This window comes from Bos indicus x Bos taurus, chromosome 1, assembly GCF_003369695.1.
Source record: "Bos indicus x Bos taurus breed Angus x Brahman F1 hybrid chromosome 1, Bos_hybrid_MaternalHap_v2.0, whole genome shotgun sequence".
In the NCBI taxonomy this organism is placed as follows: domain Eukaryota; kingdom Metazoa; phylum Chordata; class Mammalia; order Artiodactyla; family Bovidae; genus Bos; species Bos indicus x Bos taurus.
Genome location: NC_040076.1, coordinates 130,464,000 through 130,490,317, shown reverse-complemented (window position 1 = coordinate 130,490,317; position 26,318 = coordinate 130,464,000). Strand labels below are relative to the sequence as shown.

The 26,318-nt window shown below is 47.6% G+C and overlaps 1 protein-coding gene across 8 annotated transcripts in view; it reads right to left on the bottom strand.

Moving 5' to 3' along the window:
• DZIP1L (DAZ interacting zinc finger protein 1 like) overlaps positions 1-26,318 on the bottom strand; it is a 56,434-nt gene that overhangs the window by 3,909 nt on the left and 26,207 nt on the right. For 5 of the 8 annotated variants that reach the window (XM_027545314.1, XM_027545322.1, XM_027545316.1 and 2 more), the window contains 12 exons: positions 24,437-24,558; positions 23,629-23,790; positions 19,424-19,552; positions 15,717-15,779; positions 14,273-14,413; positions 11,791-11,821; positions 10,401-10,454; positions 7,038-7,171; positions 4,958-5,150; positions 1,822-2,038; positions 1,207-1,394; positions 19-158 (listed from right to left, as the gene is read on the bottom strand). In XM_027545314.1, the coding sequence (XP_027401115.1) occupies positions 19-158; positions 1,207-1,394; positions 1,822-2,038; positions 4,958-5,150; positions 7,038-7,171; positions 10,401-10,454; positions 11,791-11,821; positions 14,273-14,413; positions 15,717-15,779; positions 19,424-19,552; positions 23,629-23,790; positions 24,437-24,558 (1,574 nt within the window). Of the gene's footprint in view, positions 1-18; positions 159-1,206; positions 1,395-1,821; positions 2,039-4,037; positions 4,241-4,957; positions 5,151-7,037; positions 7,172-10,400; positions 10,455-11,790; positions 11,822-14,272; positions 14,414-15,716; positions 15,780-19,423; positions 19,553-23,628; positions 23,791-24,436; positions 24,559-26,318 lie in introns of those variants that run through there. The other 3 variants (XM_027545338.1, XM_027545348.1, XM_027545358.1) reach the window with 3 other exon arrangements.

Sequence of the window (26,318 nt, the reverse complement as noted above, 5' to 3'; positions counted from 1 at the left end):
CTAGGTCCTCCAGCCTACCTGGGGCTTTCCTCCTGGCACAGCAGCTCTCTGTGGCCCGGCACTGGGCACTGAGAACAGACTGACCCCTCCAGCAGGCTTCTTGGCTGGAGCCTCCAACTGCTTCTCAAGGTTTCTGACCATCGATTGCACCAGTGTTCCTGGAAGGTAACCAGAGTATGACTGCATCATCCCCATGGGTCACGTCCCAAGTCCAGTGTGGATAAAGGGAGCATGGAGAAGAGTCCGAAGGGAAAAAGGAAAGACAAAAGCAGTAGAAGACAGGCAAAGAGAGAGAGGCTCAGGCCAGCATGGGCGGGGAAGAGAGGCTTGGAACATCCAGAAATGTACTATGTCCTGAAGGGCACAGCTGGGCACAGCAGCTTAGCAAGCTGCCCTTTCCTCTTAGCAGGAGGAACCGCTGCTCAGTCGGTACATGAACTGCAAGATTAATGTGTAGTTTTTCCTCCAACATCTTCACAGAGAAATGAAGAAATATCATCAATATAAATTCGCTCAGGGCTGTGGGGCCAGATCCACTTTCTATGACCTCCTCACAGGAAGGGGGCTAAGCAATGACTACATTTTCAGTGTGAGAAAGCAAGGTGGATGTTCAGACCTCAGGACTGGCCAGGAAGCAGGGAGCCAGCCATGGCCTTCCAGGATTCAAATGTCTGGGGGCCTGAGCAGAGGTCCAGAGTGATGATGACCCTTGGCTCACTGATTGATTAAAAACCAGTTAGTTAAGGGTCTATTATATTCATACTATGTTCCTTGCCCCTCATCACTCATCTTATCCAGATACCTCCCTTTACAACACAGGAACCAAAACTCTCCACACCAGCACACAGGGAGCAAGTGACAGAGCCCAAAGCGTGTTCAAAGACTCCACATTCCCAGTTCCTAGATGTTTACACCCTATCATCCACCTGGCAGGTCATCAGTTCTTCTCCAGAGATCTGGTTCTGGTGGGTTAGATGGGCTGGCAGGCTGGGACCATGCCATGGACAAGATGAAGTTCCACAGAATTCATGACACTGTAGACTTGACAGATGGCACAGAACTGGGATTACCCCCTAGCTTGTCCACTTTCTGCCTTTGGAAAGACAAAACCTAAGCTCTATATTCTTTAAACTTTGGCTAGAAAATGCAACTGAAGCCCAGAAGCTACAAGCCTCATTAATAGTCTTATAAGAAAACCTTCCTCACCTGAGGAGGCCAGCCCGCCCGAGCCCTTGCCAGGGGACTGGGCACTCCCCTCCGAGGTCTCGGTGTCAGACCAGTCCCAGTCATCCTGCGGCCGGGGCCCCACCCTTGAAGGAACTCTCGGGGGCTGCAGGGATGCACGAGGCCCAGCATCTCCCTCTGAGTCCTCTTCAGAACTGAACGGGGGCGTACTGTCAAGAAGGAGAGGAAATGAGGAGTGCGTGAGCTGGAAGGAAGATGGTCAAAGCCACACTTCACCACTTGCAAGCTGGTTGGCCCAGAGCCAGTCCTGCCCCTGGCACCCCTGGGCCCAGACACCAGCCAGGAGTCATCTGGAGAGGGGCAGCCACCCTCTGTTAGAAGATGAAGACCCAGCCCCTCCAGGGTGGCAACTGGGGCTTGGGGATGAGTCGTAAGAGGAGGGGAGGTTTGCTCTGGCCTGGCTCCTGGAGTCCCAGGAGCAAGGGACTCCAGTCTCTTCATGGGTTGGACCCCACCTGAGGCCCCTCCTGTTCACTTCTTTCTCTGCCCCTCACCTGTCTGCGGAAGCTGGTGGGGGGCCCAGGACAGGGTGGGAGTCACACCACGGACCCTGTGAGAATGCAGAGCCCAGCTCACCTCAGCCCAGGCCCTGGGGAAGCAGGGGTGCCGGGGGGTCCAGATGCTCTGGAGCGAGGAGTAGGGCTGGGCCCCGGGGCCAGGCCCAGGCTATGGCTGCTGCGGCTCTGAAGACTTGTCACAGGGGGCTCTGCCGGCTTGGATGGCTGTGCCACATGCAGGGTCCTGGCCTTTGGCTGGACCTCTTTGGTGACCAGCGGGCTCTGCTGGCTTTTGACTAGAAACACAGATAAGAACGCGTTTCAGGGCATATCCATCTGGACTCTCAAGCCCAAGAGGAGGCAGAAAGAGGCTCCAACACACTGGAAAAGAACAAGTCACTCTGTGCAGTGTACTGCTATTACCACAGCAGATTTAATTATTTCCCCCACCCCAAGTATCCCACGGCCAGCCAAGCCTGGGCACCAGGTTCTATCAAAGACCAGAAGAGCAGCTGGTGTTCCGGGGTCATGTCATCATTCCAGGAGACCCAGGGGAGGCAGCAGGTCTAAGGAAGCCCAGCGTGTCTGCAGCCCACCCCTGACACAATCCGAGAAGCTGGCCCTGCCAAGGCCACCTACCCTGTCTACCCAACTCCAGCGGCTGCTACTGGAGTTCAGGCAGCCTTGCAGGAAGGCCTTGATGCCACCAGAGGGCACTGTAGGACCACCTGGGCTGTCAAGATCCATACACCTCCTCCCAGAAGGGGCCTGTAGCTGGAGTGTTTAAGGCAGGAAATCAGACACAGCCCCTCCCTTTTCCCAATTACCAGGAGGGTCAAGCGTGGGGGCGGGTTGTGGTGGGGGCGGGGAGTGAGGCTGTTCTGCAGGACCCACGATTTTTTTATGCAAAGAGAAGAGCAGAGAAAGTACATCACAGGGAGGCAAAGTAAGTACTGGTTCATGAAACTCCAAAGTATGGACTGAGCCACAGCATAAAATGCATTTCTTACTGTAGTTCAAAGTTAAAAGTGTTTGAAATGCACTACTCTCGGAGGATGCATTCACACAGAAGTGGGCCTTCTAGGAAAGAGTAACCTAAAGGCAACTTGTTAAAGTAAACTTGCTGAGGGAAAATAATAATAGCTACAGTTACAGTGGACAGACCAAGCTAAGCACTTTACATCCAACATCCATTTAGCCCCAGACAGGCTTCCAGAGCTTCAGGAACTTGCTCAAGACCCACGATTCCATGGGAATCCATGGCAGATGCCAACCCAGGTGGTCAGTCACCCCAAATCTCAGGCTTTTGCCACTAACAAGACTACATCCCCCACCTTTGCCTCCAGATAAAAGAGGCATGGTCTGAGCAGAGACAGGAGGTGCGCATTTGTACAGCACTCCTGAGGACTAGAAGGAGAGCACATGGGGGTGCAGAGCCAGAAAGCGGCCTACGAAATGCCAAGAGAACAGAGCTCATCCCATAGGTCAGTAACGGGCCCTGAGAAGGAACAGCCCCCCACCCCGCCCCAGGGAAGGGGAGAGAGACAGTGGGGGGCAGGGATGCTTCCACCCCAGGTTCTGGGACCACAGGCACAAGCGCTGGGGGAGGGGGTGGCACCACAAGAGCAAGAAGCCTTTCTCTTCTCTTGGAAACCAGGACAAGGAGGGGCTTCCATCCACCCCTCCAGCCCTCAGCCCCAGGGCCTGTCCCCTCTCCTCTAAGCTGCCCGGGCCTGTGCTGGGCCCCATCACATCACCTAGTTCTGGCTGGTTTCCAGCTGAGGGGCAGGCCCTGGCCCAGATCAACTTCAGTAAAGGGAAAAGTGAAAGTCTCTCAGTCATGTCTGACTCTTTGTGACCCCTTGGACTGTGGCCCACCAGGCTCCTCGGTCCATGGAATTCTCCAGGCAAGAATACTGGAGTGGGTAGCCTAACCTTTCTCCAGCAGACCTTCCCGACTCAGGAATCAAACCAGGGTAAATACTGCACCTCAGTAAATACTGCACTAAATTAAACAAATTAGGAATGAAGGAGCATTTGAGGCAGAGGGCTTTGTGACAAATTTCCTTCGGTCTGAGATTTCTTTCTGTGTGAAACTGAAAACTATCCTTTCCTTAGTGATTTTAAGGTCAGGTGTTTAAACCAAATAGAACAGAGTTACCCAGACCATTGATATAATTTTTACCATATTCTCATACCAACTGTCCTGTTTTCTATGTAACATTTTTATAGAAAATGATACCACTTTTAAACATAAAATTCCCACTTTATACTTACCCAAGTAATCATTTCCATGAGCTTTCAGGGTTGCTATGTTAGTAATATTTTTCCAATGTACATAAAGAAAAATAAAGATTAAATCTTAAAATTATTGATTCGTGTACCAAATAACAGATAACTAAAGTACGGATAACTAAAATCATCTTGCATACCTCCCAGAGATGTGTGGACCACACTTTGGAAATTTCCTTTGCACAAAGAGCTCAGGTTGGGTCTGCCTGGACATGAGGAGATTACACAAGTGACCCTCCTCTGACCAGCTACTCCCATGACTGCAAGGAGCTAGGGCATCGCCCTGCATGAGGATCTGGGACCCCTCTAGAGATGGGGGCTCCTGGTGCAAAGACACAATTCCCTTGCTCCCTAAGTTCCTTGAGGACAGAGACCAGAGGGTCCTCACTCACATCCTTCAGTCTTCCACAGGAACCACAGGGCCTTTCCTTGTCACAACTCCCAGGGACAAAGCAGCTGGCTCGCCCAGGGAAGGAGTCTGAGCTCTGAGGATATGTCTGCCTGCTGAACTGGCCCAGCCTCTCATGCCCTCCCACTGCTCTAGGGCAGAATATTCCATTTGATTGATCCTTGCTTCCATCTGGAGCCCCTGTGCTGACAACACTCTGTTGGAGCCAAGTTCAGCCTGTGGTCCAAACAAGCAAAACAGTGCAGAACTGAGCTGCTGAGGAGGCCTTGTGTCTGAGCAAGGACAATGGCCCTGGTTCTCCTCTGCTTCCCTGAGGGACCCGGGTGACCACCCCACCCCTAGACCCTGTTTTTCCAACAGAGGTCTTTTGGACTCAGCCACCTGCAAGAGCCCTATGTCTGGACCTTCTGAGCAACAGGCAACACCCCGATGAGGACAGAGATTATATCCCTCCTCCACACAAGCCTGAACCCTCCCAGCTCCCAGTCCCAAGCAGGCCCTCTTGCCAGCTCACCTGGCACCTCGCCCTCTGGCTGGGACACTGGGGCCCGGTCCCTCTGTCTGTCCTTGACTCTGCTGGTGGCTTCCTTAATGAGCTTCTCCCTCAGGCTCAGAAACTCAGAAAACCTCCTGGCCTTCTGCTCCCGCTGGGCTCGCAGGATGGACTCCAGGTGTCTGAGGGTCTGAGCGGGAATTCCCTTGGCATCCTGGAAGACACAGAGGTCCCCTTTGGAGATGGGCTCCCCTCCTCCCTCCCTCGGCCTCTCACACCTGCTGCTGGCCTGGGAGTCGCTGGGATCCATGCTGGTGCCTCTGGGAGAGATGAGCTGAGCATCAGGGCAGGGCGAGCAGGCTGCTGAAAGTGAGGTGGGCTAGGGCTTGGGAGCCCCAGCAAAGCACGAGCAGAGAGATGATGCAGAGGGGCTACGCACAGTTCTATCAACATCAAGCATACAGGCTGAGATGGGACATGCCTCTCCACTATCCTTGTGGGAGACTGCGGCTTGCTCCTTTCTGTACTTGCATCATCATCTGGCCAGAAACATTGTCCTCCGTGGCTGACAATGGTTGAAAACATCAACTGCAAAAAATCGAAGCCAGGCACCCTTCCAACACTTAATGGAAGTTTCTTGGGCTTTTGACATCCACCCTTGAGGAATAATTTAAGATTAGAAGAAATGTTTTAATCAAGTCTGAACATAAGGCCAAAGTTAGATTGACCGGTAGTTGAAAAAAGTCAATGATTAAGGGGCATCTTTGCTAAATTAAACCTAGGTGTTTGGGTTTTTTTCTTATTTTACTCTATACACAAAGTATCCTCAATGATGTGATATTCCAGCTGCCTTAGTAATAAGGTGGGTGTTTTTAATCATGGATTTCATTGATGCCTTTAATGATAATATCCATACTCTGGTTGAACAGGAGCATGAGAAAACAATGGTGTTCAAATATTAATTTGTACCAGATAGGACTTTCAGAGCCTGCTCCACCCACAGCCACCTGCTGAGTGGGCATGGCCAAGGGTGCTACTGATGATAGACACTTCACCGCTCCAAAGGCCAGATTGAGCCAATTAAATTCCTCTTGTCAGAAAATACGGTCCCTTTGTCCAATAGAAGATGGGACATCTTGTTTAATAGATCCACCAAGACTATCTAATTGTAAGTTGTCAAAATAATATCAATATGAAAAGTGAAAGTATTAGTCACTCAGTTGAGTTTTTTGGCAACCCCATGGACTGTAGCCCGCCAGGCAGCTCCTCTGTCCACGGAATTCTCCAGGCAAGAATACTGGAGTGGGTTGCCACTCCCTTCAGGGGATCTTCCCAACCCAGGGATCAAACCCAGGTCTCCTGCATTGCAGGTGGGTTCTTTACCGTCTGAGCCACCAGGGAATCCCTTGTCCACTTAATGTCCACCATCAGACCCGGACCTTCAAACTAAGGCACATCCCCTTATTATTCATTCTTATAGTATCCAATACTTCACTTGCAGAGCATTTCACAATGTTAAGTTATTAAATTCTGGAAAAGCATTGTTTAGTATCTGAGTTCCCTACCATCTATAAACTCCATGAAAAAAATTTTCAGTTCTAATTCATCGCTGTATTCTCAGCATGCGTGTGTGCTGTTACTTCAGTTGTGTCCGACTCTGTGACCCCATAAACTGTAGCCCACCAGGCTCCTCTGTCCATGGAATTCTCCAGGCAAGAATACTGGAGTGGGTTGCCATTTCCTTCTCCAGTTTTCTCAGAACCTAGTACAACAGTTAGCATAAAGGTGCTCAATAAATATTTGTTGAATATGTGAACGACAACAAAGAAAAAGCAATAGAGACACAGAGAAAGCAGCCAGTAAGTGGAGAGCACGGAGAGGTCAGGACACGGGATGACATCTCAGGAAGCCACTGGAGGAAACAGAAGAGATCGCAGTGCCAGCTGCGTGGGTTTACATTCCCGGACACCAAGGGTGCCCCACCGGAACGAACGAGATGAATAAGCCTACACTATAAAGAACAATTGACCCTTTGTTGGTTTAAGAACGCCCTGCGTCCACATGGTAGGTGCGGCCCTGCCACGGTGGTACCGGAACTCACTCTCTTTATCCCCATGCTTTCCAGCTTCTCCTCCAAGGTGTCCTCCAGGACTGGCCTGAACTGCTTCAGCAAGGTGGGGTTTCGCCTCAGGGCTTCTAGCACCTTCTGCTGTCCGCTGTGGGAGTCCTCCAGCTCTGCAGCACAAGACACCACCAAGGTCAGCCGGGGCGCCCAGAACCTCCGCTCCCAAAGCCCCAGTGCACCCAGCCAGGAGTCATGGTCTCCAGCCTATGACCCAGGGCCACCGACCCCACCTGAGGGTCCATCCCCAAGTTGTTCCTCTGGGAATCACGGCAGCAGACCCTCCACCCACCTTTGAGATCCTCATCCCCTGGACCTTCAAGATCTGGATCAGTCCCGTCCCAGGTTGACTCAGAACTTTTGGGGTTCTGACTCTCAACAGCAGCTTGTTCCCCCGGCTCCATTCTTCCTCCCCTCTCTCCCCACCCAAATTTATTGAGTATAATTTACATACAGCACTGTATACATTTAAGATGCACAGCATAATGATTTGATTCACATTCATGATATATGTATACACATATATACTGTGGACAGACAGCTGCCTGCTCCCCTCGAGTCTACTGTCTAAATTAGGTGTTCTCCCTCCAACTATACACAATAGAATTGCATGGGTTTAAAGTACAGATTCTCTGGCCCCACCTTCCAGAGTCTGATTCCACGGATCTGGAGAAGGGCCCTGGAATCTGCATTTTTACTTGCTCAGATGATTCTGATGGAGGTGACCCACAGACCACTCCTTAAGAAATACTGACCCAGTGTGCATGCGTGCTAAGTCGCTTTAGGCATGACCAACTCTTTGCGACCCCATGGACTATAGCCCACCAGGCTCCTCTGTCCATGGGATTGTCCAGACAAGAATATTGGAGTGGGTTGCCATGCCCTCCTCCAGGGGATCTTCCCAACCCAGGCATCAAACCTGCGTCTCCTGCAACTCCTGCATTGCAGGCTGATTCTTTACCGCTTAGCCACCAGGGAAGACCTACTGACCCAGAGGGTAATGAAACAGGCAATTAAAATACAATGTGATTACTGCTATAAAGGGGCCGTCCAGGGTGAGTCAGGGTAGACCTCCCAGAAGTGCTCTTCAGGTCTAATGCCAGGGGCCACTGTGGTTAGAGGTGGACCAGCCTACTGACAAGTAATATGAGTGTGAACAGGCCAGCACTGGGGACACGAAAGAAAACCGTCAAGGAGCTCAATGTCAAGTAGTAATCTTATCCCTTGGTTGCTTATTTGAAACACCTGGGCTCCATCCCAAGCTAAGTACATCAGAATCTTGGAGGGTTAGCCCCAGGCCTTAAGATCTATTTGTGAAACTTCCCAGATCTTCTAACAACAGTCACGCCTGAAGACCAATTGGTCTAGAGCAGCGGTTCTCAAAGTGTAGTGTAAGCCATGGCACGGGAGCCACCTGTCACTTATTAAAAACCCAGATTCTCAGATCCCCACTCCAACCTGTGTGTGAGTTAGTCGCTCAGCCGTGTCTGACTCTTTGCAACCCATGGACAGTAACCCACCAGGCTCTTCTGTCCATGGAATTCCCCAGGGAAGTTGCCATTTCCTACTCCACCACTTCAACCGGACTGAATCAAAATGTTAGGAGGTGGAGCCCAGCAGTCTGTGTTTTAATAGATCCTCCCTCGCCCCCAGGGTCAATTCTCTGCTGAGTCTGCACAGGGCATGAGCCCCAACTGGGCTGTATATTGAAATCAGCATTGGAGCTCTGTGTACTACTGCTGCCCGAAGGTCTGCCCCGCGTGTGGTGATCTAGGCAGCAGGCGGCCGGTTGCTCCTCCAGAGCTGCAAGCAGCCCAGGAGATTCTTAGTGTGCGACCATTGCAGAGAGCTGTGGGACGCACAGAGGTCCTCAAACTTGAGCAAGCACCAGAATGCCCAGGAGGGCATTCAGACAGAAATGGCTAGGCCCTGCCCCAGAAGTTCTGATTCAGTCTGTGCAGTCTGGGACTTGAGAATCTGAAAATCTGCATTTCTAGCCAAGTCCCCAGGGGATGCTGCTTCTGCTGGTCTGACACTAGAAGAGTAGAAAAGCAAGTGAAGAGGAACAGCAGAGTCTGACCAAGGTCTGGGTCCTCCCTGCAACGGGATGGGGTGTGGAGGAGGTGGGGAGGGGTCCCCCTCACTCGGTGACCGCCTCCTAGAACTCTGTGCCCCACTGGAGGATTTGGCTCATCCTCACTGTGGACCTTGTGTTACTCAGGGTTACCTGTATAACTTATTTTTACTACTATATTCCAAGGTTAAATGCACTGGGGTGGGAGAGTGGCAGAGGACTGATTAAATTTTGGTTCATCCATCCAATGGAGTACTTTGAAGTCCTGAAAAAATAATGGAGCAGCTCTATATAAAGGGATAAGAAATGACCCCCCATATGGTTAAGAAACAACCATAGAACAATATGTATACTGTGCTCCCATTTAGGGAAAAGGAAAAGAACGCATACATGGACGTGCCTGTGTTTGCACCAAGTGTCTCTGGAAAGAAACGTGACAAACCATTAACAATGGAATCTCTGGGCGGAGACTGGATGGCCTGGCAGGAGGGAGACCTACTGTGCACCCTTCTGCTTTTTCTGCCAAAAGCATAGATAACTGCCTCAAAAGTACATTAAAAAACAACAAAATACCCCCATGATGAACTCTCTGGTGACACAAATAAAACCCATTCCTCAGTGCACCTGTTGGGTCACTCTGGAACTGTCACATCACAGCAGGGCTGGGCATGCGGGCCTGGTCAGCAGGCTGGCTGTGAGCTCTCTCTGATCTTTCCTGGGAGTTCCTCCTCCCCGACTCACCCAGGAGAGTCTATTTTTTTCACTTCTCCTTTGCATCCCCTGGAAACATTCTGTTGAGAGCTCTGCAAATCGGAGTCAGTCACTGAACAGAGTGAATAAAAGTGGCAGGCTCCCAGGGCTCCGCAGAGGTCGCCGAGGAGGATTCCTGCACATCAGGTTGGCCGGTGTGATCTGCCTGCTGCATGCTCGCCACGCAGAAGAAAACTGCAAAAGTCACCTAAGCCCACACAGTGAGGCCACATCCACTGCTCTGGGTCATACCAGGCGAGAGGCGGTGGGGTGGGCACCAGGGATGGGCGAGGCAGCAGGCGGCTCTGGGCAAGCCACTGGTCCTCTCCGAGCCAGGGAGAACCAGGAGGTTGCACATGTGTGCCTTCATGTCACGTGCCTGACAAGCAGCGGGTGGTTAAATATTTACCGCTTATCCCTAGTTCCCTGCACCCAGATTCAGGCAGCCAGATCCAGTTAAGTAGAGACAAAGTCAACAATGAAGAGGGCAGCCCCCAGGGAAGAAATCGGAGCCTCACCTTCCTCGGAAGAGTCCTCATCTGTGTCCACAGCCTTCGGGCCTTCACAGATCCCTGAGGAGAGCAGCAGTAGTTAGTATCTCCAGGGCCTTGGGCCCCACCCCCACCTCAGAGAAGAGCCAGGACAGCATGTGAGTGCAGGCCAGAAACAGCAAGGACTTGAGTCAGTCCTCTAGCAGACAGGGGCAGGACGAAGCAGTGGTCACAACCATAACCTGGGAGGCAGCAAGATCAGAATCCACATTCCAGCCCTGCCCCTCACTGGCTGCCCATGACAGAAGCCCTTGAACTTCTCTAAGCCTCACGTGCTCTTCTAGAAAGTGAGGACAGTCATACCCGCCCCACACTAAAATGTGGGCACAAAGTGCTGAGACAACGGATCTGAAGTCTATGACACACAGCTCTCATTAATGGCCCACCCCAGCCCTGGGCTTCCCAGGTGGCTCAGTGGTTAAAAAAATTGGCTTGCCAATACAGGAGACGCAAGAGATGCGTGTTCGATCCCTGGGTTGGGAAGGTCTCCTAGGGTAGGAAATGGCCTACCCACTCCAGTATTCTTGCCTGAAGAATTCCAGGAACAGAGGAGCCTGGTGGGGTCGCAAAGAGTCGGACGTGACTGCGCAACTGAGCACACACGCACATGCCCCAGCCCCAGCACTCAGATCACAGCCATAGAACGGCGCCTCTCCGAACTGGTTGCAAGACTGCAAAAGAAACATCTAACCTCAAGGCAGAGGCTGGGAAGATGTGTGGGTTTGCCAGAAAAGTCAGAAGGGAAGCTACAGGCATAGGGCAGCAGAGGTGGGGTGGAGTCGGAAGGTTTCACAAGGGGCTAGCCAGGTCCTCCAAGCAGGCTGGTCCCCCATAGGTTACTGTCGCCCTTTAGACATCAGCACCTCATCTGTCAGACATGCACACTAAGAAGCACGCACATAAGACGAGGAAGGCAGACTCTAGACAGGCATATTCACAGAGATTTGGGGTCAACTTGCTGTAGGATGGAAACAAGGTAAAGTTGGATGGAACTGAATCACAGTTGTGGTGAATTAGAAAGAGCCTGTTCATGAGCCCATCACCTCCCGCCCAGGATTCTCACCCCTCACCCCACCTCATGTCTCCACCGTCCTACAGAGAAGAGCAGGCCAGACAAGAAACCCTGCTACCTGCACAGAATGCCTTCAGCATGAACCTGGGCTGGAGCCCTGTCTGTCCCAGAAACAAGCATCTTCTCACCCTCCCTTGTCCAGCCAGAGAGCCTGATGCCACAGGTCCCTGAGCAGCTGCCACCATCCTCATCCTATACATTGACTGGTATAGCATGACAGAGACAGGAGAGGGGACCAGAGGCAGGAGAGACAGGAGACAGGAGAGTCCAAGACAACAGACTCACCCTCCACCTTCCGGAGAGACAGGGCCTGCATCTGCAAAGACATGGAACAAAGCAGGTTACAGGCAGCAGGGGGCTCTGCTGTGAGCGGTGGGGCTGCCTAGCTCTATAAAGAAGGGACAGCCAGTGTTTCCACACCATCCACTGTGAGCTGGAGCTCAGAATACTCTGCCCTGGCCCCGCAACATACCTCCCGCTGTGCAGATGTGAGGGCATGGCGTCAAGACTGAACAGTGGTAATCAGGTTGGCACCATGCTCCATTTTCCCATGGTGGGGAGGCAAGAAGGCCCCTCTACAGAGAGGGACTGTGGCCTGAAGGACAGGAACCCCCATGCAAGCAGAGGGGCACAAGCACACAAGTAACCTCAGCCAGGACAAGGGAGCTGCCCCTCCTGAGATGTGGGCTCTGAGCTGAGTGCCCCCTGGGGGTAAGGGGGCATGATGTGAACAGCCACTGACTCTCTGCTCAACCCCTCTTTTCCAGGAAGTGCCTCTTCTTCCTTGGTTTACATAGTCACAGACAGGACAGCCCCTTGTAACTTTGTGACCCCCACACCACAGCCATAGCTGACTGTCCAGGTTTGGGCAGAGAATTCTGGATTGGTGACATGTCAACTCATGAGCTCTGGGCAGCTAACTGGTTTGAGTTTTTATTTTCTTTGTTTGTTTCTTTTGCCACGTGGGGCAGACATGGAGTAGAAGCTGACCTTCACAGGGAAAATCAAAACAGTTACAGAAGAAGGAACAGAGACATATCACAGAGCAATGACTTGACCACATTTCATGTCTCTGGATTCAATTTATTCCTAGACTTAGCTGTTCCGCTGCCTTGAGCTTTCTGAGAGACCTTGTTGAACCTTATGACAAATCTCCTCTTCGGCTTAGGCCTGAGTCGCTTTCCACCACTTACTGATGAATGATTCATCCAACGTCCATTTCCATTCCTCCTTTGCTTACCTCTATCCTAGAAAGTATAGAGCTAATTATTTCTTTTCTAACCTCTCTCACAACTATAGTTTCCACAGTTTTGACTAGTAAAATATAAGTAGAAGCCTTGAGAAGAGCCTTTCATCAACTTTCTCCATTGAATATGGTTGTGATGGTTGGGGCTATGGCAGCCATTCTGCAACTATCAGAGTCAAGCCTAAGTCAATATGCTAAAGTGAAAATGAAAGTGTTGGTCACTCAGTCACTGACACTTTGCAACCCCATGGACTATAACCCATGAGGCTCCTCTGTCCATGGGATTCTCCAGGCAAGAATGCTGGAGTGGGTTGCCATTCTCTTCTCCAGGGGATCTTCCTGACCCATAGATAAAACTGGGGTCTGTCGCATAGCAGGCAGATTCTTTACCATCTGAGCCACCAGGGAATATGCTAAAGACGGCAATTAAAAAAATAATAATAATAACAGTCTAGAATTCCAATGGCATAATGTTGCTGCTAAATCAAATGTGACCTCTTTTGGTGTTACAATAAAAATAAACACCAGTTAACCTATTCTATTATATTTAGCCAGTGGGTTCCTAACTGAAACAACTATAAATAAGAATTCTGGTAACAAAAGGAGGAAACCTCCAGGCAGCCACAGCTTTGAAGAGCTAAATGTGTTAGGGGAAGTAGTGAAAAAGAAAAGCAGCAAGGAAGTGGGTTAGATATGTTAACAGCTGGAAGAACAGAAAGGGACAAATAGCGAGAGGATCAGTGGATTAGATAGTGACAGTAGGTGTTCCGCCCAGGAAAGCTCTGGGGAGGGTGGTTCACGGCAAGGACCTGAGGCCACAGCAGGGCCCAGCTGGGGACAGATACACGTCTCCACTGACCTGGGGCTCAGAACGGGGAGCTGCACCCTGACTGGGCAGAGAATGGTCCACATTAGATGAAGAGTCAGAGGGGTGGTTTTAGAAGAAGGGTGCGTAGTAAGTGATGTCTTCTCGTCATACTAGCTTATCTAACAACCTCCTCAGAGGCTGTTAACTTATGAAAAAGGAATTAGTTAAGAAATGTGTCTGAGAACACAGCGAAAGGAGCACAGGCTTCACATTCCACCTACCTGGCTAGGGTTGATTCTCACCCCTGTCATTTATAACATGCACTGTGTAGACTCAAGCGAGGTGCTTAAGTTCTGCAGCCTGCCTCATCATCTGTCAAAGGAAGCTGGGGAAAAGGTAATGTCTACCTTGAAAGGCAGCAGTGAGGTTTACATGGAGGAATAAACAAAGTATTAACCAGGCGCTGGCATTCACATGGTCTCTGCTGGTACTGTGAACCCACCAACACAGCCCCTAAGGACAGCAGTCACGTCATCCTCATCGCTTTCTGCCCCTCAAGTCTGAAGACCCTTCCCTCTCCTCAGAGACCCTAACTAATGAGACTGGAGCCAACAAGTCCAAGAGACTCTAAGGAGATCCTCACAGGGAAGGGGTCTATGGCTCCAGGTCCCGACTGGGAGGAGGGACACGCCTATGAGGAGGGACACGCCTACCATCTCCTCCTGGGAGGCAATGAGCCTGGCTTGTTCCTGGAGCTGGGTGCGGAGGGCATGGATCTGGCGCTGGGCCTGGGCGGCTGCTTTCCTCTGATCCTGAGACAGGGTAGCCTGGAGCCTCTCGTTCTGCTCCTGCAGCTGGTGGCACAGGGTGGCTGGTCAGTCACATGTCTGCAGGGACCTCTGAGAGCTCAGTGCCTGCAGGACCTGCACCTGCAGGCAAACGCTGGCCGGAGCTTCACCTGAAGTAGGTGGAGGGTTTCCAGACCTGGGCGAGTAGCTTTCTAACAAGACTGACTTCCTTCCTATTTGAGGACATATTAAGTGGTACCTGAGAAGTGAGAATTGAGTGCAGGCCCCTAAGCTCAGGGCAAAGGCTCTCTGTCAGCTGTGTCACCCACGGAAGGACAGTCAGGTAAGCTGAGGTCATTCAAAAATCATCAAATGGGTGCTTTTAGGTGAAGACAAAAAATGAAGGAAATGTGGTTACAAGCAACCTCTGATGTAAGAGCAGAGAGAAAATGACACCACTTATTTCTGCATAAAGAACCTCTAGAAGAATACAAGAAAGCAATAAAAGTGGTCACCTGTGGGGTGGGTGTCGGGGATAGGTAGATGGAAATGGAGCAGAAGTGAGACTACTCCATGTACCTTAATATAGTTCTTCTGCTCTTTGGAATAAACTTGAATGCATTTCCCATTTTTTAATTTTTCAAATAAGATAAACCTATCAGGGACTTCCTTGGTGGTCCAGTGGTTGAGACGCTAAGATCCCACAAGCCACATGGAACAACCAAAAAATAAATACATAAAGATTTTTTTAAAAAGATAAACTTATCAGAGGGGAACCACTTGAATGGGGGGCCATCCATCATGCACCAGACTCAGATCTAAGCACCTTTACCTTCTGAGCTTTCTGAAGCAGAACCTAGGGCTCTTCTTAACTGGCTTCTTCCACTTGCCTTCTCCTCAGGGACATTTTTATATAAGCTGAGGACTACTGCTCTCTCCCCACTGGTCTCAGTGTCTGAACCCTTCCATTTGAGCTGCCCCTGAACTATCGCTGAGGTCCACAACCACCCGGATCTCTCCTGGGTGGGGTTTCAAAGGAGGGCCCAAACACTGAATGACCAGGCAATTCTCTGAGTTTTATAGCACAGCCCTACTTAGAGAGCCTTAAGCAGTCACTGAAGAGGAATCCATGGAGAAAGGATGTGCTGGATTCAGAAGAGAAGGCCTTGAGGCTCCTGCTCCCAGCCAGGGAAGCAGCCCTCTGGGCAGCTGACCCCTCTGTGTATTGATGGGGGTCAGCAACGGGGAACCGTATCAGCAACAAAATATCTGCCAAGCAGTTCAAGGCAGGGGGCAAAGGATGGGGAGCTGAAGGATGAAAGGAAGTCACCGGAAACCAGGCTCCCCAAGACAGTCCGGTGAGACCTACCTCTCTCTTCTGAGCTGCATGCTCTTCCTGCAGTGCCTTCATTTTCCTCCTCCATTCTGTTTTCTGAAAAAGATTAAATGCTTATCAAATGGGCCCCTCCAGATATTAAAATACAGTACAAAGCTAAAAGAATTAAAATGTACTGGCTCACAGAGTAGGCAGACAGAGCAGTGAAAAGACTAGAAAGCCCAAAGACACAGGGCGGGGGTGGGGCGGGGGGAATGGAATCTCCTCTGGGGGGAAGATGCATTACTGACAAATGGTGTTCAAACAAGTAGTTAACTACTTGAACTTGGATTGCAAAAAAATATGAACTTGTATCCTTATTTCACATCTTAAATGAAAACAAATTCTAGGTGGTCAAAGATTTCATCTTAAAAAATGTAAGAGATGTCAGCAAGATGATGGACTAGTAGGCTCCAGTTCTCAAAATACCCACAGATGAGAATACCTTTATGAGAGCTTGGGAATCCAGCTAGAGGTCCTAGCACCTTGATGAAGCAAAAAAATCCAAGAGTGGATACACTGAAGAGGGGAAGAATAGTTTCACCTTACCTGTGTTACCCCTCACCCAAACCAGCACAGCTTGGTGCTAAGAGAGACCCCCTCAGCCCACAGTCTCTCCCACAAGGAAAGTGAGTGCAAGTGAGCACCTAACTGCCCAGGGCTTGAAGGATGCTGCCCAGGAGGCCCACTTCTGTCTCACTCCACCAGAACTGAGGGAATCAACATAGCTGAACTGGTTTTCAGCGCTGGCACACAGATCTCAACGCCAGCTTCAGATCCTACTGGCTAGCTTGTGGACACCAGAAGGTGCGGAGGAAGAGAAGGAAAAGTGTAGACTATTTGTATGTAATCAAAGTTAAGTTGTTTCCAGCTTAAAATAGAGTGCTGTAATTGTAAGATGTTTTATGACTGGAAAAGGTCAGTTTTCATTTAAATCCCAAAGAAAGGCAACGCCAAAGAATGTTCAAATTACCATACAATTGCACTCATTTCTATGCCAGCAATATTATGCTTAAAATCCTTCAAGCTAGGCTTCAGCAGTACACGAACTGAGAAATTCCAGATGTATAAGCTGGATTTAGAAAAGGCAGAGGAATCAGAGATCAAATTGCCAGTATATGCTGGATCATAGAAAAAGCAAGGGAATTCCAAAATAAAAATCTACTTCTGCTTGATTGACTATGCTAAAAGCCTTTGAGTGTGTGGATCACAAGAAACTGTGGAATATTCTTAATGAGATGGGAATACCACAACACTTTACCTGCTTCCTGAGAAACCTGTATGCAGGTCAAGAAGCAACAGTTAGAACCAGACATGGAACAACAGACTGGTTCAAAATTGGGAAAGGAGTACATCAAGGCTGTATATTGTCACACTGCTTATTTAACTTATATGCAGAGTACATCATGAGAAATGACAGGTTGGATGACTTACATGCTGGAATCAAAATTGCTGGGACAGGTATCAATAACTTCAGATATGCAGATGATCCCACTTTAATGGCAGAAAACAAAAGATGAACTACAAAAAAGATCTTCACGACCAAGATAATCACAATGGTGTGATCACTCACCTAGAGCCAGACATCCTGGAATGTGAAGTCAAGTGGGCCTTAGAAAGCAATACTACAAACAAAGCTAGTGGAGGTGATGGAATTCCAGTTGAGCTATTCCAAATCCTAAAAGATGATGCTGTGGAAGTGCTGCACCCAATATGCCAGCAAATTTGGAAAACTCAGCAGTGGCCACAGGACTGGAAAAGGTCAGTTTTCATTCCAATCCCAAAGAAAGGCAGTGCCAAAGAATGCTCAAACTCCCGCACAATTGCACTCATCTCACATGAGTGGAGAAAATTCTTCAAGAGATGGGAATACCAGACCACCTGACCTGCCTCTTGAGACACCTGTATACAGGTCAGGAAGCAACAGTTAGAACTGGACATGGAACAACAGACTGGTTCCAAATAGGGAAAGGAGTATGTCAAGGCTGTATATTGTCACCCTGCTTATTTAACTTATATGCAGAGTACATCATGAGAAATGCTGGGCTGGTAGAAGCACAAGCTGAAATCAAGATTTCCGGGAGAAATATCAATAACCTCAGATATGCAGATGACACCACCCTTATGGCAGAAAGTAAAGAAGAACTAAAGAGCCTCTTGATGAAGGTGAAAGAGGAGAGTGAAAAAGTTGGCTTCAAGCTCAACATTCAGAAAACTAAGATCATGGCATCCAGTCCCATCACTTCATGGCAAATAGATGGGGAAACAGTGTCAGACTTTATTTTTCTGGGCTCCAAAATCACTGCAGATGGTGATTGCAGCCATGAAATTAAAAGACACTTACTCCTTGGAAGGAAAGTTATGACCAACCTAGACAGCATATTCAAAAGCAGAGACATTACTTTGCCAACAAAGGTCCATCTAGTCAAGGCTATGGTTTTTTCAGTGGTCATGTATGGATGTGAGAGTTGGACTACAAAGAAAGCTGAGCGCCAAAGAATTGATGCTTTTGAACTGTGGTGTTGGAGAAGACTCTTGAGAGAGTCCCTTGGACTGCAAGGAGATCCAACCAGTCCATCCTAAAGGAAATCAGTCCTAGGTGTTCATTGGAAGGACTGATGTTGAAGCTGAAACTCCAATACTGGCCACCTGATGTGAAGAGCTGACTCATTTGAAAAGACCCTGATGCTGGGAGGGATTGGGGGCAGGAGGAGAAGTGGACGACAGAGGATGAGATGGCTGGATGGCATCACCGACTCGATGGACATGAGTTTGAGTAGACTCCAGGAGTTGGTGATGGACAGGGAGGCCTGGTGTGCTGTGGTTCATGGGGTCGCAGAGAGTCGGACACGACTGAGTGACTGAACATTAGATCCATGCCAAATATCTTCAAAGCCAGGAGACTGTCACACTTTCAAAGAATAGTTTTCAACTGGGTTGGACTCAAAGTGAGGGCAATGGTGTCCAGTAAGATACATGGCTGAATGTATTTTCGAAAAACTCCCTGGCAAATCTGACACTGCACATTTGAATGTCACCAGCCACACCTGAGAACCCTAAGAACTCTACTCTATGCTTTCATTAATTGGCACAAGGTCTGAAATATAGAACTGTGATGTCTTTAATCTCCCTAAATCACTTGGCCAACAAAGGTTCAAACAGTCAAAGCTATGGTTTTTCCAATAGTCAATGTATAGATGTGAGAGTTGCACCATAAAGAAGGCTCAGCACTAAAGAATTGATGCTTCTGAACTGTGGTGTTGGAGAAGACTCTTGAGAGTCCTTTGGATTGCAAGGAGATCCAACCAGTCCATCCTAAAGGAAATCAGTCCTGGGTGTTCACTGGAAGGACTGATGGTGAAGCTGAAACTCCAATACTTTGGCCACCTGATGCGAAGAGTTGACTCACTGGAAAAGACCTTGAGGCTAGGAAAGACTGAGGGCAGGAGAAGGAGACAACAAAGGATGAGATGGTTGGATGGCATCACCAACTCAATGGACATGAGTTTGAGCAAACTCTGGGAGATGAAGGACAGGGAAGCCTGGCATGCTGCAGTTCATGGGGTCACAAAGAGTCAGACACGACCAAGGGACTGAACAACAGCAACCACCCTAAAACCAGAGTGAAAACAAGAAACTCTGTTGGGAGACAGCACATTTCTTGCCTGGTTCAGGAAGAAAGGCATGGGACCTTGGCTCACCTGAATTTCCATCTTCTCCTTCAGAGCCCAGAGCTCCTGAGCCTGCCTGAGTCGCTCCTCGGGCTCCTCATCCCGCAGGGACCCCAGGTTGGACTTCATCACACTGTGGGACTGCAGTGCCTGCAGCTTCTGAAAACGCCAAAGTGTAGTTTCATTCGGATGAAGATCTAATCGTGACATTGTCTTTTATATCCTGAGCGGTGTCAGAAGGGCATACTTACCCCAACCACAAAGCCCCAACTTGAACTTACTGGGTATCTGCATGCCTGCAAATGTTCCCACAAGTCCACACTCCCCTTCACTACGGTTCTCCTGAAAGCTCAGTTCTTGCACAGGAGAAGAAAATCCCATGGAAGAACACAATTCAAGAGTGTCATTTCCATTGCACTGAAATTCTGCTGTACTTCAAGCCCAAAACTTGTCTGACAACTTTCCCATTTCTTCTTCAGTCTCAAATAGGCTAAAGAGAATCAGACTCTCAGAGCCTTGAGGAGGGTCTCTGGCATTCCAGACCACTCCCTGAGGACTCCTGCTCCTCTTTCAACAAAGAAAAAAATCTTGGCTGTCACCAAGAAGTCCTGGCTTCTTCACAGCTTGGAGTCATGTCACCAATGCCTAGTGAGTGCTTCCTGAGCTAACAGTTCCTGAGCTAATGTGAAGGAAAAGGTAAGGAAAAGTGGATCAAAGAGAAGATACCTTTCCACCTCCTCCCCATAGTTATGTTTTTAAATAGATCACTACTGTAGTGACAAAAGCAATTACCTACATCTCTATTACCATATAAAACTCACAGACCCTGTTACAGCTTTAGAGAACTGGTAAGCCCCTGAGTTTAACTTCACATTCTTATTATCTTTAACTCTTCTGCTCAAGCAATATTGGGTCCAAATGTTAACCATTTCTCATACAAAATACAGTAGTGCGTTCTCAGTCATGTCTGACTTTTTTGAGACCCTGTGGACTGTAGCCCACCAGGCTCCTCTGTTCATGGGATTTCCCAGGCAAGAATACTGGAGTGGTTTGCCATTTCCTTCTCCAGGGGATCTTCTTCAACCAGGGATCAAACCTATGTCTCCTGTGTCTCTTGCATCACCAGGTAGATTCTTTACCACTGGCACGACCTGAGAAAATCATTTCTAAACCCCTTGAATATTTTTGTAGCATTAAATGCTTTATCAGATGTATGCACAACTTTCAGCCTCCAATGCGTCACTTCTGTCTTCACACAGCTGCTTACGACACACTAGAGACCGGCTTTCTTGATGTTACAAACCATCGTGGTGCTTTCCTTTCAACTGGGGCCTCCTTTGACAACTGGACTTAACCTACGTCTAATCTAAAGTTCTCTCTTTAATGAGATGATTTAGCCAAAGTAAGCTCTCTGACTTCTGTAACAGGGAAAAAGTTATGAGAACAAATATTTTCAAAATGCACTTAGCTCTCACTGGCACTCCAAACATCTCTTGTGCTTTGAAAGTAGACTTACAGTGTTTTACACAATCATTCTAAATGCAATCTTACCTGTTTCCCCCACTCCCAGAATTTTTAAAAAGTAAACTAACAAAATAATTATCCAAGTACACTGAGAATTTTGTATCCAGTTTGGTTCCTATACTTTAATAAAATTAAAATAATAAAATTTCAGGTGAGAGGAGATGAGGGGAGACACACAAACACAAAAATTCAACAGAAGTCATCCTACGGGGGAAGACAAAAAAATGGATGTTCCAGTTTAAGACAATGCAATCCCGGTTAAAAGGAAACCATGGATGGTAATAAGAATTATGTCCTTATTCACCACAACTCAAAATTTCCTAACAGATGTAACCTTTTAAATTTTGAGTACGTGGTTTATGAACAACAACTCCAAATTTAAATCAGTACCTATTTACAGAACGTGTCTAGTCAGTGAGCAATGTCAGGGGAAGCGTGGGAGTCAGAGGTTCAGATGAGCTCAGAGATGATGAGTGTGGAGCTGGGGTCAGAACCATGACCACATGGTGGAGCAGCATCCTGTCTTCCATAAACCATCCCTGTCCACGCTAGGGGACCATTTAGGATGGGAGGGCTCAAGTCCCTACACACACACATACATGCATGCACACACACACACACCCTTATCTCTCGTTTCAACCCCACCACCCTCCATCCTTGGTTTTCCATCTCAGATTGAGATGATGGATCACTCAAGGCTCCCTCCATATCCTACAACAATCCCCTTATGGAAAAACTGCCTAGGTGTTTCTTTAGGCAAAATGTAGAATGATCGTGAGAAACACTATTAGACAATTCATTTTCAAAAATAAGAAAATATATTCCTTGCTGTTCGGAGAACCAATAACAGCTGAATACATTCTGAAAATACTTCTCTTCAAACCTTTTCCCTGATACAGCTCCCCCAGTGACTCAGCAGTAAAGAATCTGCCTGCAATGCAGGAGACTCAGGAGAAGCGCTTGATCTCTGGGTCAGGAAGATCCCTTAGAGAAGGAAATGGCAACCCACTCCAGTATTCTTGCTTGGGAAATTCCGTGACAGAGGAGCCTGGCAGGCTACAGTCCATGGGATCCCAGAGTCAGACGTGACTGAGTGACTAAAACACAACAACATTCTGAAAATATTTTTCAAAATGTTTCCCTTACACAGGTTTATATGGGAAGATACAGTCCAGGGATAATTTTAATAAGTTTTTTTGTAAATAAATTTGATAATATTTATCAAAGGAGCAGAGCTTTGAAGTTTAAGGAGCTGGGTTCAAATCCCAGTCTACCTCTTAAAACAGCTGTTTGGGCAAGTTATGTGGCCTCAACGTGTTTGCTTGAAAAGGGGGAATGATAATAGCTTTTCCTTTTTTTTTTTTTTAAAGGCATTTTATTTTTTACCTTTTGTACTCACTGTGGAGAAGGAAATGGCAGCCCACTCCAGTGTTCTTGCCTGGAGAATCCCAGGGACGGGGCATCCTGGTGGGCTGCCGTCTATGGGGTCACACAGAGTCGGACACGACTGAAGTGACTCAGCAGCAGCAGCACTCACTGTGCGGCATGTGAGATACCCAATCGGGGATCAAACATGCACCCTGTACAGTAGAAGCCTTACCCACTGGACCACCAGGGAATTCTTTTAAAAAATAAATTAGGGAGGATTTCCCTGGTGGTACAGTGGATAAGAATCCACTGCCAATGCAGGGGACACGAGTTCAGTCCCTGGTCCAGGAAGATTCCACATGTCGAGGAGCAACTAAGCCCCTGCATCACAACTACTGAACCTGTGTGCCCACGCTACTGAAGCTTGCATGCCCTAGAGCACGTGTTCCACAACAAGAGAAACCTCCATGATGAGAAGCCTGCACATGGCAACGAAGAGTAGCCCCTGCTCGCCGCAACTAGAGAAAGCCCACATGCAGCAACGAAGACTCAGCACAGCCAAAAATAAATAAATTTTTTAAAAGCAAACTTAGGGACTTCCCTGGTAGTTCAGTGGTTAAGAATCCACCTTGCAATGCAGGGGACACAGATTCAGTCCCTGGTTGGGGGAACTAAGATCCCATCAGAGCAACTAAGCCTGATGCTGCAACTAGAGAATCTGCACCACAATAAAAGATCTCTGGGTGCTGCAACTAAGATCTGATACAGCCAAATAAATAAATCTTTTTTAAAAAAAGAAATTAACAAACTAACGACATGCCTACCTTTAGAATATTAGAGTTGTTTGGTTGTTATGAGAATTAAAAGCTAGTGTACATAAAGAACTTTGTACAGGGGTAGAAATGTTTCAGTAAATCTTAGTTACTGTGTGACTCCACAGGTCCCAACAGAGTGCCTGCTTGTAACCAGCGCTCAGCAAATACTTGTTAGAAGAAAAATGTTTCCATTTACATTTTGCCTCATTTCTTGTCCAGTGAAGCCCTTTGCAAAAATAAGCATAACATCTCTGGAGCTCTTACTATAATATATGCCAGATAATGTTAGGTATTGTTGATGTGCTAATTTAACCCTTTCAGAAACCTATCTTACAGAAAGGAAACTGAGGCAAAGAAGATTAAGTAACATGCCCAAGATCACACAGCCAGTGTGTGATGAAGCATGGGTTCAATACCAGCCACTGCCGTCTTTGTCTGGACTCAGAACTAGTACAAAGAAATAAATGTTGTGAACAAATAAGCAGGTTTTCAGCTAAAGAACTCTGAGAAGTCTTTTACGTTGGGTACCTCCTCTAAGGTAGAGTTCTGGTTGGCAACACTTTTAAATTCATCCCAAAATAATTTTTTGAGCTTGTCTATTTCCCCATATAGCTTGGCCCGCTCTTTTTCTTTCCATTCATCAAATTCTTTCTTAGTTTCTGCTTCCCTCTGGCGAATGATCTCTGCTTCCTACAAAGAAAAGCAAGAACAAGAGAATCATTATTAATTCCACACTATGACAAATATTTACTAAGAAACTGCCAGGGCCCCTTTTCCATGTAAGTCACTCTGGAGACCCAAAGAACATTTATCCCCCAGTCCCCAGTGTTTGGACTGGGAGTGGAATTAGTCTTATCTGAACTGTAAAGGATGGGGATCACGTCTCTTCTCTCTTTATATTCTTCATGATGCCTGGCAAGGAGTGATGAATGAATAAGTGATGGAAGGCATGACGCAAGTGTATGTATTTTCATTCTACAAATATTTACTGAATGCCTCCTCTGAGCTGCCTTCTGGAGTTTACCCAGTCTTTCTCCTCCTGTTAACAAAAGCTAACAGTATGTTTTAAGAAGTTAAAATTCAGGCTCAAATGCCCTCAGAGGGTGCAAACACAGGAAGCTGCAGCTCTCTTTTGGCCACACAGTTCTGGCCAAATAATTGAATTTTCCTTCCCAGACTACCTAAAATCACTTGGCACATCCAGGAAGACACCATCCTAGCCCTGAATCTCAGCTCTGGGAAACAGCCAGAATTGTCGACTCTGGGATCTGAGCACATTACGGGTCTCCTGGCCAGTCTGTGACTGAATCCCCTGTCATTCCTCCTCCACGCCCACCTGGAGCTGCCGCTGCCTCTCCGCCTCCCTCTGGGCTTCCAGCTCCCCTTGGGTCCACTTCAGTTTGGCCCGCAGCTCTTCTAACACCTCCTCCACTGGCTGCTCCTGCTTCCTCTGCTTTCCTGTGGGATCCACGCAAAGCGAGGGTGACCAGCACAAGTCAGAGTCAGTGGTGTGTACAGTTCCTTGTGTGCAGTCACACCTCAGTCTGAGACCAGCTTTGCCACTTACACTGTGTACACTGACTCTGGGCAAATGACGTAACCTCCTTGACCCTCTGTTTCTCCAAAGTAGAAAATGGAAGCAATAACAGCACCTAACCCAGAGGGTCAGGAGGAGAAGGGGATGACAGAGGATAAGATGGTTGGATGGCATCACCAACTCAATGGAAATGAGTTTGAGCAAGCTCTGGGAGTTGGTGATGGACAGGGAAGCCTGACGTGCTACAGTCCATGGGGTTGCAAAGAGTCGGACATGACTGAGTAACTGAACTGAACTGAATTGAAACCAGAGGGTCACTGTGAGGATGAAATGTGATAATGCCAAGTGCCTAGCATAGCACCTGGCAGGACAGCTCAATACATGTGAACTATAGTTGTCATTTAAAATAACTATTTTTTAAATATGTATTTATTTTTGTTTATTTATTTGGCTGTACCAGATCTTTGGTTGCAGTATGTGGGATCTAGTTCCCTGACCAGGAATCGAATCTGGGCCCTTTGTATTGGGAGCTTGGAGTCTTAACCACTGGACCACCAGGGAAGTCCCTAAAATAACTATTTTGACAGTACTTACAAATGGGAAATATGAATGCAAAACTGGTAGAGTAACAGAATCGGGATACCAAATAGTATGTACACACTGATTATTAATACAAAGAGGGGAATTTAAAGTAATGATAAGAACTGTAGTTTTAAAGTTCATTCTTTTCAATAATGTAGTACAGTTCAAATGTGTAGTTTTAAATTTCAAATTAAAAAAAAAGGCACTGTGCACTATGAAGAAAACTTGAATTATAGAAGAATATTCTAACTAAACCACATACTGATAAACTAAGAGTTAAAGGTTAATGAAAAAGACACCAATTGTACTTGGACATCTGTTACTTTTCAAAGTACATTTAGGGATTATTAGATGGTACTTTTATTAAAACTTCAAGCTTTTTTTTTTTTAAAGATATATGGCTTCTCTCAAATGGGGCTTTTTAGAAACAAGCAACTTCTAGATGCAGTGAAAATTAATTTGGATTAATAAAGTGATTTGAGGGACTTCCCTGGAAATCCAGTGGTTAAGATTCAGGGCTTCCACTGCCAGGGGCACAGGTTTGAACCCTGGTTAGGGAACTAAGATTAGGCATGCCATGTGGCACCGCCAAAAACATAAAATAATAAAATAAAAATAAAGTGATTTGAGGTGAGTCTGGAATGGGAGAACTGCAGTATCTGAGAAGTCAGCTGCCTGATAATAAATTACTGAACATTAATGTAGCCAAAGTTGTCTTAATTGTTGTTGTTTTAGTTAAGTCACGTCCAACTCTTTTGTGACCCCACGGACTGTAGCCTACCAGGCTCCTCTGTCCATGGGATTTCCTTAAGAACATATTTTTCCTCTCCGTATTTTCCCACCACTGTACATTAAGGAAGTAATAAGGAACATGCACAAGGATTTATGCACAAGAATGTTGCCACCATGTGATTTATAATTGGGGAATGTTTTAGTTATCCAAATAAATTAAGAAATAATTCAGTTTTGAAATAAATTATGATCAGCACATGATGAAATACTATTCAGCCATAAAAAACCATGTTTACAAAGATGATTTAATGATTTTGGAAAATATGATATATTCTTAATTGAAAATAAGCAGTATCAAAACTGCATC